This window comes from Hemicordylus capensis, chromosome 6, assembly GCF_027244095.1.
Source record: "Hemicordylus capensis ecotype Gifberg chromosome 6, rHemCap1.1.pri, whole genome shotgun sequence".
Classification (NCBI taxonomy): domain Eukaryota; kingdom Metazoa; phylum Chordata; class Lepidosauria; order Squamata; family Cordylidae; genus Hemicordylus; species Hemicordylus capensis.
Window position 1 is genome coordinate 134904719 of NC_069662.1, and position 13797 is coordinate 134918515.

A 13797-nucleotide genomic window follows, 5' to 3' on the forward strand; every position below is an offset into this window, starting at 1 on the left:
TCTGGCTTCGGTTTATTCAAATGACTCCCCCACCCACCAAACTATGTTGAGAGGTTATGGAATGCTAATGAATATTTCAAATGCTTAGAAAAGTCAGAACAAAAAATCAGCCCATGTGCTGACTAGTGGGTTTGTTTGTTTTAAACAAACACACTGGGCCTCAGGAGCAAAAGTCGCTAGGCCCAGTGTGCTGATTGCTGGTGCTCAAGGGTGCAGAGAGCAAGCCATGAAGCATTATCACTACAGCAGATATAACTGTCAGAATGAGGTCCAACCAGGTGTGTTCTGGGATCTATGATGAGGAGAGTGGCAGAGGGGGGGAGGGGGGGTGGTAAAAGCAGCTGAGTGGGCATGCTAATATAGTTAAGTATAGTGGCACTGAGGAAGTGAGTGTTTAACCCTTTCCTTACGTGTAATATTCCCAAAATTAAATGTCCCTCCCAAAGCTATTATTATTATTATTATTATTTGCTGAGAAATAAAACAGATATGTTTCTCATGGGATGAGGAGAAGACTGGAGAGGCATTTAAACCGGGAAAATAGCATTCAAGGAAAATATTTAACATCCATTCTGTCCCCTGTGCTGCTTCCCCAATTAAATTAGGTGCCCCATGCAGCTGCTTTGAACATAAACCCCCATGAGATATCCTAGCCACAGATCTTTCATGTCATGCCCAGTTTGAGCTTGAGAATGTGAATAGTGAGTATGTGAAAGAATTGTATTTGATATTGTATGTCACAAATCATGTGCATGTGTGACATATATGTGTGAGAAAAAGAGGGAGAGTGAGGGGCCAGCTGCACATGATGAGGAGCTCCATGAGTGGGAACTTTCAACATATTTTTCGTTTTCATAAAACAGTCCTGTGGAGCCTGATTTGGATTGGGGCTGCAGCACAGCAAGGGGGGGGGAGGGGTGTTAATCCTTTTCTACTGTACCAGTCCCTCACTGTAAATCCTCTAGAACTTGCTGTTAGCTTTTGAAAGATAAACTTGTTTGTCTCCATAAATGTTCCCTTCAGTGGCCTCTGACAGCTTCAGGAATTATTTGGATGAGGGGGGAAGTATGTGTGGGGAAGGGTTGGACCCCCTTTCCCAGGGGCCCGTGTCTGCCCCTCTCCCTGGCAGCCCCTCAGATAATGAAGAAAATGGGGGGGTGGAGCTGGGGGGCCCTCAGGAGCTGTGTGCCTGGGTTCTTTGAACCCATCTGCTCAATTTTAGCTACACCCCTGCCCCTTTCTATATCACAGTCCTGATCCAAATTAGACTCCCTGAAGACATGGAGAGCTTCAGTCACAGAACTCCTAGATAATAGGGATGTGCGAACAGGTTCGGAAATGAACCGATGGCTTGATATCGGTCCGAACCCCACCACCACCACCACCAGTTGGTTTAATATCGAGCCCAACTCCCCAGCCTGTTTGTGGGGTTTGTGAGTTGTTGTTTATTTGTTTATTTATTTCAGAAATAAAACTCACTGATGTTGCTCCAGGAGCTTCTCTCTGCGTGACCTAGCTATGCAGAGGCCCATTGGGCATTCATGGTGGCCTCCAGAATGGCCACTGCCATAGGACTGAGGCCTGGAATGGGTCGAAGGCCACCTGTACCAGGTGATTTGGAAAATAATGGAGGCTGGTGGGGGGGGAGACTTCTGGAGGCCCCCCCCCCCCCCCGCAGCCTCAGATTAGCCCTGGAGCAGAAGCGGTGAGTTCTATTTCTGTTTTAAAAAATTAAACTCGCAAACCCCAAAACCTGAACCGAAGCGGGGGAGTTTGAAGTGCACAAAAACAAACATGCCCAGTCCCATCCAAGTCCAGTCCGGACTCGAACCAAACTGGGCAACCAGGTTTTGTGCACACCACTACCATATAATCTCTCCCTCAACCCCCACTGGTTGGACCAAACTAGACATGATGTGGAGAATTCCATGGTTCAACAAGCATACAGTATGTCTGTACCTACGTCTATATCTAGATGTCTCTGTGTGTGTAAAATATATATCTATTAATTTTCTCAGCTCTCCACTTGTTTTCCTTTTTTTAATCTTATTTCAGACAGCACAATTTATATCATTTACTTCTGAAATTCTAAGCTGAAAATCCACTTTAGTTATGGAATGCCCCCAAATTTGAAGTTCCAATGTTAAAATACCAAGTTCTATTACAGAAATCAAATAAGTTAATTCTCATTTTTAGCCTACTTTCCAGTAGGCTTATGAGATCACCCGGCATTCCGTGTTTGTATCCATCCATGTATCCGTCTGGGTGCCCCCCCCCCCCGCATCAACTATGCAATGCCTGGACCAATATGAACCAAATTGGGTACAGTTGTAGGGACACATAGGGACACCTCAACGGCGTAGTTTCTGATGATGTCATCCACCCCAATTCAAGATGGCAGATACATAAACGTTTGAGATACAAGTGGGCTAACTTGTGAACCTCCTAACTGGTTTGAACCAAATTTGCTACAGCTGTAGGGACATCTCAATGGTGTAGTTTGAAAGGAAAAGGACAATGAAAGGAAAGTAGGTAGATTAGTTCTTACTAGAACAACTTAACTTAACGATGACCTCTTATATAACGACAAATGGAAAAGTGTATAGTCTATCCCCCACTGGCTCTTTTGGAGAGGAGGAACCAAGCCTCAGTGCACCACACAACAACTCCTTAAATTTTGTGGAGACATTTACCATATTTCCCCCCTTTTCTAGCCACTTTTCAACAAACCATTAAAACAAATCATGCTAGCACAGTACTAGAAATGTCAGCGAACACAATGAAGGTTATATAACCATAAATCTGTGGGCAGAATGCAAGGTGGCCTGTGTATAACAAAGGCACTCTGATTTACAAATGAACTGGACTTCTGAAATCTTCAAAAGCTATAAATGGATTAAGCAAATGACAGTCATGTACCATGCTTATCTAATTTAAAATAAAATGCAGTCATCATGATTAATATTCTGTTTCATTTGTGATTCTCAAACAATCCTTTTCAGAGCAGTCTTGCAGAATTCATTTAGCTTATTTTGAATAAGACTATTTTTATCCTTAAGGTCTGATTCTATGAGTTTCCACATCAAACAGAGTAGTAGTCAGGATCAGGCACAATGATCCTTGCAGCAGCACAATCATATCAACATATATTGTTGTCCCTGTGTGCTGATGGTGCAGTGGGGTAGGCTCATATAGCTAGCACCATAATTAGTATACCATCAAGCCAGATGAAAAGTAGCAGTAGCTTCATTCTAAGCTCTTACATGACAAAGAAAGGGTGAGCCACATGTCAAGAGCAAAACAGACAGAGACAGGCAAAATACCCAGAAAAAGTATTTTAGATACAAAATACTTGTATTTTAAAATACATCTTAAAATACAAAATAAAATGCCTGAAAAAAGGAAACAATTTTGAGATGTTTGTTACTTATCCAAACTAGTTTCCATTTCCTTTAAGCAATACAAGTTTTTCAAAGATTAAATCACTCAAGTTGTGCCTCCTGGGGCTGTGAATCATCCCGGCAAAGGAAAACAACCATTCTGTATGACCACTTGATGTTAGACTAGTATTATATCTAAAAAATAGCTGTTGGACAATCGGATACCCATCCAACATACTAATTTGAATAATCATATTTTGTTATTTCTCTCAACAATTTTCTAATATTCAATTAGATCAATAATTCAAAAACCAGGGGGGTAGATGTCTCAATTTCCAGGAATGGGGGCATGGGACACATGAGAGGAGAGGTCTTGTGGTAGCAAGCATGAATTCTCCCTTTTGCTAAGCAGGTACCACCCTGGTTTGCTTTTGAATGGGATACTGCATGCGTGAGCACTGTAAGATATTCCCCATAGGGCAGGCCTGCTCAACAGGCCTCCTAGGTGTTTTTGGACTACAGCTCCCATAATCCCCAGCCACAGTAGGCAAAAGACAGGGATTATAGAAGTTGTAGGCCAGCATCTGCAGGAGAGCCAAAGTTGAGCAGGCCTGCCTTAGGGGATGGGACCGCTCTGGGAAGAGCACCTGCATGGTTGCATGCAGAAGGTTCCAGGTGCCCTCCCCTCCCTGGCAGCAATAGGTCTGAGAGAATCTCCTGCCGGCTACCATTTTGGAGAAGCTGCTCCCAGTCTGTGTAGAAAATACTGAACTAGATAGACCATGGCTTTGACTCAATATAGGGCAGCTTCCTTCCTATGTTCCTATGGCTAAACCCAGTCCCCAGGACAGGCACAGGTGTATTCAACTATATGTATTCATTATTTATATTTCTATCAATTACTCTTCATCAACAATTGATCACATAGTTTTAAAAATGAAATATACTTTTCACTCTGTAAATTGAAGCCCACAATCTAAAATAAAAATCAAGTTACTTTTTACATGAATTAAATGAATCCTCTAGTAGAGCAGCCACCAGTCTCCTATAAGACAAAACTAACATCAAAACCTTCCCTGTTCTATCTAGAACCAGGGTGAACTCAAAATATAGCCAAAATGCCTTAAAAGCTCTTTGGAGCATGTAGCCGCAGCAGGCACATAGGGAGACAGAATGGAGTATGTTTCCAGCCAGATCAAGTTTAAAACAATCAAAAGCTAGTTTATTTAAGTAGATAAAAAAATAGACAGTTCACAGGCAGCCAAAGCAAAATGGTAAAAATGCACAAACAAGATAAATTTCTTCCTATCTGGTGCTAGACAGGAGGCTTGGTAGCTCTTAGTTCTCAAATTGCAGTTCAGAGAACAAAAGCTTGCATCATGGTGAAGTCTGCACATTCCCAGGAGACATGCCGCCTGGTCTCAGCTAACAAAGCTAAACTAACACCAAAGTAGCATGTTGGAACCAGCAACCTCAAGAGTCCCTCCCCTCACCTAACTTGAGGTTAACTATTCTATATTGGAGATAGTGAAGACAATCAAAAGCTTAATGTTTCTCCCTCAAGGTAGAGTTTTCGGAACAATAGGAACAAGATTCCTTACAAATGAGAGACAATAAATCCACGAAAGTGATGGATTTGGGCCCAGGCCAAAATTACGCTTTTGGAACTGAGGGAAGTTTGTTTGTTTGTTTATTGTTAAATTTGTATAATGCCTTTCATTAAAACAATCTCAAGGTGGTTCACACAGAAAAACTGAAACAAGACTATAAAAATTACATAATTACAATATTAAGCTAGAATATAAAAACATAGATGTGACTAAAAAGATTTAAAATACAAGCACAATATAACCATACAAAATACAAAGCAGCAGCAGTAGAGATATGAAACTGGAATGTGTTTTTAAGCCAAACAAAGGCCCATTCTGTCACAACCCACCCACCCCCACCCCACAACCTGTTCCAGTGGGGAAAATGTTCTGCTGCTGGACACCGCTGAAAATGGGACAACACACAACATCCAAAAAGTCAGGATGGCTTAAACATCACCAGTGAGTTGGGGGAAATACTAGACTCCTAACTCATCATGTAGCCTACATAGCCAAGCCTATGGTGCATACTAGGAATAGCACAAGAAAGTACAAAACATACAGGTTCAGATCCCCAAACACTTCCCATAAAACAAATATGCAAAAAGCATAGCAAAGCATTTCCAGCAATTTAGCATGACAGATATAAGTGTAAGTGTGTGTGTGTGTGTGTGTGTGTGTGTGTACACAAAAGTTTGCAAACGAGCTGCCGGGAGGGGCAGAGGAGGAAAGCAGCGGTGGACAGACGTGTGGACGGAGTGGGGGAGAAAATGGCAGCAGGGGAAAGAAAACAGTGGCGGGGAGAAAATGGTGGTGAGGGAAGAAAATGGCGGCAGCAGGGGAGAAAGCGATGGTGATGCCTGGGGGGCTAAGAATGGGGGAGAGCTGAAAGGGAGGGCAAAGGAGGGGGAAGAACTAGAGGCACAGATCCACTGCGCCCGGGCCAGCTAGTTTCTCTTATTCCTACAAGGCTATCTGTAGCCAGCTCCAGGCAACTCAAAGGGAAGATTGCTCCAAATACCAGTTGCAGGGCAGCAAAAGCAAGCGAGAAGGCATGCCCTCAGCTCTAGCCTGTAGGTTTCTCAGAGGCATCTGGGTGGCCGCTGTGTGAAACAGGTTGCTGGACAGGACCTTAGCAATAGCAATAGCACTTACATTTATATACCACTCTATAGCCAGAGCTCTCTAAGCGGTTTACAATGATTTAGCATATTGCCCCCAACATTCTGGGTACTCATTTTACCGACTTCGGAAGGATGGAAGGCTGAGTCAACCTTGAGCCCCTGGTCAGGATCGAACTTGTAACCTTCTGGTTACAAGGCGGCAGTTTTACCACTGCGCCTCCAGGGGCTCTTACACATAGGAAACATAGGACCTTTTTCCAGCCTCACAAACATAAGGATTCTCAGTTCCTCTCACCTCTTTGCAATTAGGAAGCAAATGAAAATCTCCCACTCTCTCCCCTACCACAATCCTACAAAAGATTACAGTACCCAGGATGGAACAGCCCCCCATCTCCCAAATACCTGACAAACAGGGTAGCTGCTGGCTAGGAATCAGACTTTGATACCCAGCCAGCCCAGAGCCCAAACTGTTTGCAAAGAGTTTTTAAGAAGATAAAATAATTATTTACCTCTTGCCCTCCTGCTGTATTGTAGACCAGAGAAGGACAATGTGTAGGCAAATCTCAATTAATCCAAATGTCTGCAAACCCTCTCACCTTCCAAGGGGGTAGGGGTGGAATTTGCATCCCAATGCAGGTGTTCATTGATCATTGAAAGACATTAGCCTGGTCATTTCAAACTGACCAGTTACCACTTGCTTTTCTCCTTGTTATGCTACTTCTAATTAGAGAATCCTAGAGTGAAAGGGCATGCCTCCTAAGAACTTGCTTGCTGAGTTGCTACAAGGGCAAAACAGGACTGACTGGGTTGTTCAACTGACTAAAGAACTTGAGCAAAGGAGCTCGCTGATGCTAATGGGCGCCTTGATTCAAAAAAAAGGCAGCCCCTGAAGTTAAAAAACCCAAAGCAATGATTGGCTGATGTGTTTTGGTTTCAGCAATGTATTTTAAAAATACAAAATACCCAAACAAATGTATTTTAGATACAAAATACTGTTCTGAAAAGTATTTTAGATATAAAATACAAAAGTATTGAAAAAAAATGTTTTAAAATACATGTATTTTAGATACTGCCCATCTCTGAAAACAGACGATGACTGGCTACCCCACATAGATACCATCTCAAAGTCATGGCACCAACTGTCACAGGTTTGACTACGTCAATAGAAGCACACTGTGCCACTTTACACAAAAGATGTTCACTCCATTGAGAGTACAGATTTAGTTTTCAGATTATTGGCCTTATGAAAAGTGGGGCAGTTTTCCTTAAGAACATAAGAACAGCCCTGCTGGATCAGGCCCAAGGCCTATCTAGTCCAGCATCCTGTTTCACACAGTGGCCCACCAGATACCTCTGAGAAGCCCACATACAAGAGGTGAGGGCATACCCTCTCTCTTGCTGTGACTTCCCTGCAACTGGTACTGGCATCTTGCATCTCGTATCTTGCCTCTGAGGCTAGAGGTGGCCTATAGGATCCAGACTAGAAGCCATTGAAAGACCTGTTCTCCACAAATTTGTCTAAGCCCCTTTTAAAGCCATCCAAGCTAGTGGCAGAGAATTGCCTTGACAGAGCATTCCATAGATTATTTATGTGTTATGTGAAAAAGCACTTCCTTTTGTTGGTCTTAAATTTCCTGACCTGTTCCTTTCCTGTTTCATGGGATGACCCCTGGTTCTAGAATTGTGAGAGAGGGAGAAAATCTCTCTGTCCACTCTCTCTACTCCATGCATAACTTTATAAACCTCTTTTCCAAATGAATAAGCCCCAGATGCCTAGCCTTGCCTCACCTCATAAGGAAGGTGCTCTAGGCCCCTGATCATCTTGGTTGCCCTCTTCTACACCTTTTCCAGTTCTACAATGTCCTTCTTAAGATACAAGGATCAGACCTGTACTCATTACTCCAAATGTGGCCACATCATAGATTTGTGTAAGGGTATTATAATATTAGCATTTTTATTTTCAATTCCCTTCCTAATGATCCCTAGCATTGAATTTGACTTTTTTCATATCTTTTGTGCACTGAGTTGACACGTTCAATGAGCTGTCCACCATGTCTCCCAAGATCTCTCTCCTGGTCAGTCACTGACAGCTCAGACCCCATCAGTGTATATGTGAAGCTGGGGTTTTCTGCCCCAATATGCAACACATTACACTTGCAATTTTGTCACTCACTCACACAGTTTGGAGATATCATTTTTGAGCTCCTCACAAGCTGTTGTGGATTTCACTACCCTAAATAGTTTAGTGTCATCTGAAAATCTGGCTACTTTGCTGCTTACCCCAACTTCTAGATCATTTATGAACAAGTTAAATAGCACTGGTCCCAGAACAGATTCCTAGGGGACCCACTTCTTACTTACTTCCATTGTGAAAACTGTCCATTTATTCCTACTCTCTGTTTTCTGTCCTTCAACCAGTGATCAATCCACACATGAACCTGTCTCCTTATACTGCTCAGTTTACTCAAGACCCTTTGGTGGGGAACTTTGTCAAAAGCTATTTGGAAGTCCAAGTATACTATGTCACCTGGATCACATTTATCCACATGCCTGCTGACACTCTCAAAGAATTTTAAAAGGTTATTAAGGCAAGACTTACCCTTGTGGAAGCCATGCTGGCTCTCTTTCAGCAAGGCCTGTTTTTCTATGTTTAACAATTTTATCCTTAAGAATGCTTTCCATCATTTTACCCAGCACAGAAGTTAAGCTAACTGGCTTGTAGTTTCCCAGATTCCTCCCGAATCCCTTTTTGAAGATTGGAGTTACATTAGCTACTTTCCAGTGCTCTGGTACAGAGCCTTATTGTAAAGACAAGTTACATATTTTTGCTAGGAGGTCAGCAATTTCACATTTGAGTTCCTTCAGAACTCTTGGATGGATGCCATCAGGCCCTGGTGATTTCTTAAGTTTTAGTTTTTCAGGACAGTTTAGAACATTCTCTCTTGTTGCCTGGGCAGATCAGAGAGGGTGAAGAGAGGAAGGGGAGAAGATTCTGTCAACTGGCTGACCTCTCCTGACGAACAGCCAACTCACCCTGCCTGCGCATTCCTGTCTTGGCTGAGAAGGTTTGTTTTTGCAGCCCCAGACCTTCGGAAGAACCAGCTTGTGGCAGCCTGATTGCTCTCGTATTCCATCTGTGCCTTCTACCTGAGTGTTTTGACATAGGACATAAGGACAGCCCTGCTGGGTCGGGCCCAAGGCCCATCTAGTCCAGCATCCTGTTTCACACCATGGCCCACTGGATGTTACTGGAAGCCTACAGCAGGAGTTGAGGGCATGCTGTCTCTCCTGCTGTTACTCCCCTGCAACTGGTACTCTGACTAGCAGCCAGAGGTGGCCCTCTGACTAGCAGCCATTGATAGACCTCTCCTCCATGAAGTTATCCAAGCCCCTTTTAAAGCCATCCAGGTTGTTGGCTGTCTCCACATCTTGTAGCAGAGAATTCCACAAGTTGATCATGCATTGCGTGAAAAAGTACTTCCGCTTGTTGGTCTTAAATTTCCTGGCAGTCAATTTCATGGGATAACCCCTGGTTCTAGTGTTATGTGAGAGGGTGAAGAATTTCTCTTTATCCAGACCTCTATTATGTCTCCCCGCAGTCATCTTTTTTCTAAACTAAATAGCCCCAGATGTTGTAGCCTTGCCTCATAAGAAAGATGCTCTAGGCCTCAGAAGGAACAGGTACGCAGCTTGGGAGTACTACTGGACCCAGGCCTCACCCTAGTATCTCAGGTGGAGGCTATGGCCAGGAGTGCTTTCTATCAACTTTGGTTGATTTGACAGCTGCGTCCATTCCTTGAAGAGAATGATCTCAAAACAGTGGTTCATCAGCTGGTAACCTTGAGGCTCAACTACTGCAATGCAGTCTACGTGGGGCTGCCTTTGTACGTAGTTCGGCAACTTCAGTTAGTTCAAAATGCAGCAGCTAGATTGGTCTCTGGGGTAAAACAGTTGCACTAGCTGCCGATATATTTCCGGGTGAAATACAAAGTGCTGGTTATTATCTTTAAAGCTCTGAAGGGCTTGGGTCTGGGCTATCTTAGAGAGCACCTTCTTCGGTATGATCCCCATCGCTCATTGAGGTCATCTGGAGAGGTCCATCTTCAGTTACCACTGGTATATCTGTTGGCGACTTGGAACTGGGCCTTTTCTGTAGCTGCTCTTGGCCTATGGAATGCACTCCCAGCAGATATCTGCAGTTTAGGCTTGCTGTCGGCCTTTAAGAGAGCCCTAAAAACTTACTTGTTTGGCCTGGCCTTCCAAGTTTTGTAAATTGTTTTTAAAGTATTTTAATTAGTTTTATATGGCTTTTAATTGTTGTTGAATTGTTTTTATATTATTTTTAGCACTGTGTTTTAAATGGTGTGTGTTTTAATGTCTTTTTAAATTTGTTGTACAATGCCCAGAGCCTTTGGATGGTGCGGTTTATAGATGTAATAAATAAAGAATAAAATAAATAAATAATATATTGGCCCAGTTCTTCAAGCCTGAGAAACTCAGTTCCAGAGTGAGTAAATGGTCAGTATCCTCTGCCGTGAAGACAGATGCAAATAACTCATTCAGCTTCTCTGCAATCTCCTTATCCTCCTTAATAATCCCTTCCACACCTTCATCATCTAAGGGTCCAACCGCCTCCCTGGCAGTTTTCTGCCTCTGATATATTTATATTTATTTATTTATTTAACATATTTTTATACCAGCCAAAACTCACAACTTTGGGTGGTTTACAAGAAATAAGTTATTTAAAGAATATTTCTATATATTTAAAGAAGTTTTTGTTATTCCCCTTGCCCCTTCTACCTATATGCTCCTCAATCTCTCTTTTTGCATCCTTTATTGTCTCCTTGTATTTCTTTTGCCAGAGTTTATGTTCCTTTCTGTTCTCTTCATTTGGACAGGACTTCCATGTTCTGAAGGAAATCTTCTTCCCTTTTATAGCTTCCCTGACTCTACTTGTTAGTCATGTGGGGATCCTCCTGAACTTGGTGGTTCTTTCCTTCTTCTTGGTATACACTCCAACTGAGCTTCTATTGTTGTGGTTTTAAATAAGTTCCATGCTTTCTGGAGTGATTCAACCCTCCCGACTTTCCCTTTCAGCTTCCTTTTTAGCAGTACCCTCCTTCTACTGCAAATTGTTTGATTTCTGTAAGATTAAGGAGCAAAGCTTATTCTTTGGGATCAATGTTAACAATTACCCATTCCAGACCTTTGCAACACATAATATCATAGAGGGAGCACTTGGCTGTGCATAACAGCCTGTTGGCATTTCTAGTTAAGCATCCATTTCCAAAGGTCTCACCTCTGGAGCCATTATTTTTATTACTGTTTGCAAAGAGAAAGATAAACACAAACAACTCTCTAATAATATATCATCAAATTGGCAAACCCAACCTCACTGTGAGTCTTTTCAGTAAGTATCACTGTGCATTATAATCACTCTGAAAATAATGTAAACCACTAAAAATGAACATTAGCACTAAACATTTCATAAGAGATCTTGCAGTCAGCTTTGTTCAAATCTAACATGGCTATTATTTAGGTATGTTAGGTATGAATAAAAAGGAAAGAATGGTTAAGGAGGCACTTCTGGAGGACACTGCATAAGGCTAGAATAATATTTACTCAGTGAAGACTTCTTGTCTGTCTAGGTAGTTAGGAATACTAACAGCCTAGACTGGTAACCACTCTCTGTGATCACCAGCAGAAGTCTCTCACACTACTGCTAGCTGAGATCCTTCCATTCAGGGGCATATCTAGGGTCGAGCAGGCAGGGTACGTGCCCCAGGCGCCACTTGAAGGGGGGCGCCATTTCTAAAAATTAATAAATTTTAAAAATGGTCACTGAGAACAAAATGGCCACTGTGCATGCTCAAATGGCCTCTGTGAGGCCCTAAGCCATGCCAGGCCTCGCAGAGGCCATTACAGCATGCATGGTGGACATTTTGTTTTCAGCAGCCATTATTTAAAAAAAATTTATTTTAAAAAATTGCCACAGCACATGTTCAAATGGTCCCTGCGAGGCCCTAAAGGCCAATGAGGGGAGGTGGAACCTTTGCAGACCCTCCCCAGCCTTTAGGAAGCCCCTCGAAGAGGCTACAGGTTAAAATAAATAAATAAATATAATATAATATAAGTCACCGTACACATATTCAGTTTGGCACTATGTACAGAGAATCAGGGCTTCTGAATACTGAGCTGAAGCTTATGAGCTAGGATTGTATTCATTTGCTCTTATTTTGCTTCTTGTGATAAGTGAGTTAAATGTGATGTCTTCATAACATGGCTATTAATGGTGAGTTTGTCTTTGAATCAGCGTGAAATCCTTAGTATTAACGCCCACTGGGAGTTTCTTGCTCTCTTTCTCTCATTTTAACTGTCTTTCTGAAAGACTAGAATATATTCCAAGCAGTGATACAAGTTACTCTGCATATCCTTTAATTATTTTCAGAGTATCTGGGAAAAGTCAAATTCTCCATTGATTTTTAAAACTTGTGTAATAGTGATGCTACAATGCATAGTAGAGAATTAGACAGACACCTCCACATAGTATCTGGGTAGCTCATGAGCCCCAGCATACTGAAATTTGTAGTTTTCCAGCATTTTTTTTTTGTCTGGCTACGTCCACTGCTAAATAGTTTTTGAAATCTTAAAAGATTAACGAGCTTGACTTGTATTTTTGAGCTGATATTATAGTAACATTATCTGAAAGATGGGTGTCAGATGTTTGTACAGGGGGCGCAATTTCAGTGCTAGCCCTAGGCGCTATTTTCCCTAGATACGCATCTGCTTCCATTAAAAATGTTGGTGATTCAACTGGGACAAAGAAAAATTATCTTTAATCAATTAACATACAAAACATATGTTCACACTGGTAGTCAATGAGGCATTTCACCAGGCAACATCACCACTGGCCCTTGCATGACAACTGAGGCGGGAGTGAAATCCCCCATCCCACCTTTACTTTTCAGTGTTGGGAGGCAACAGTGAGGCAGAAGGCCATGCAGGTAGCACTATGGAAGTGGAAGTTTCTGAATGCACTTCTGCTGACATCAACAGCCTATGCTTGAGGAAGGGCAACCCTTCAGTCAGAAATTGTGTGCTTGCGTGGTGCTGGCTGTAGCACCTCTTTGCTTCACTTTTTAGTAGCTTAAGGTAAGGATAGCAATTCCCTCCCACTTTGATCACCACATGGTAGCCAAGATTTCAAAGCCTGAATATACACTCTCCCATTAAAAGTGTAATATGGCCCTTAGTTTGCCTCTTTCCCACTGGGTTCATTACAGTGGGATAATGTAGTTCTTGGTCACTCAGGGTACTTGAAATACCCTGGGTCATTGAATGGATGCATTTTATGGACAGGCATTTTCTAGGGCAAACAGATGGAGCCATCACTCAGCAGTAGACCATCTACTTTGCTGAAATTCAATCCCTGGAATCTCCAGGTATGGCTGGGAAAGATTCCTGCCTGAAACCTTAAGGAGCCACTGTCAGCCAGTGTAGACAGTACTGAGCTAGATAGGCCAGTGGTCTGACAGCTTCCGATGTACAATGGAAGACTCAGTTTGTAGTTATTGCAAGCCCCTCACTCCATAGAGAAACTTAATTCTGCTTATCCCAGAATTCAGTGGCAGATTTGAGGTTTCTCTCTTGGACAAAGCATGCGGAAAGTGGGAGGGAAATGTTCATGAACATGATGACATAATA

General features: G+C 42.4%; 1 protein-coding gene across 2 annotated transcripts in view; it reads right to left on the reverse strand.

The window, feature by feature from the left end:
* ZNF804B (zinc finger protein 804B) overlaps positions 1–13797 on the reverse strand; it is a 372477-nt gene that overhangs the window by 330112 nt on the left and 28568 nt on the right. Inside the window, exon 1 of one of the 2 annotated variants that reach the window (XM_053265961.1) lies at positions 8693–8785. The exons of the other annotated variant lie outside the window; for it this stretch is intronic. Coding sequence (XP_053121936.1) covers positions 8693–8707 — 15 coding nt within the window. The 5' untranslated portion in view covers positions 8708–8785. Of the gene's footprint in view, positions 1–8692; positions 8786–13797 lie in introns of those variants that run through there. 2 annotated transcript variants of the gene reach the window in all.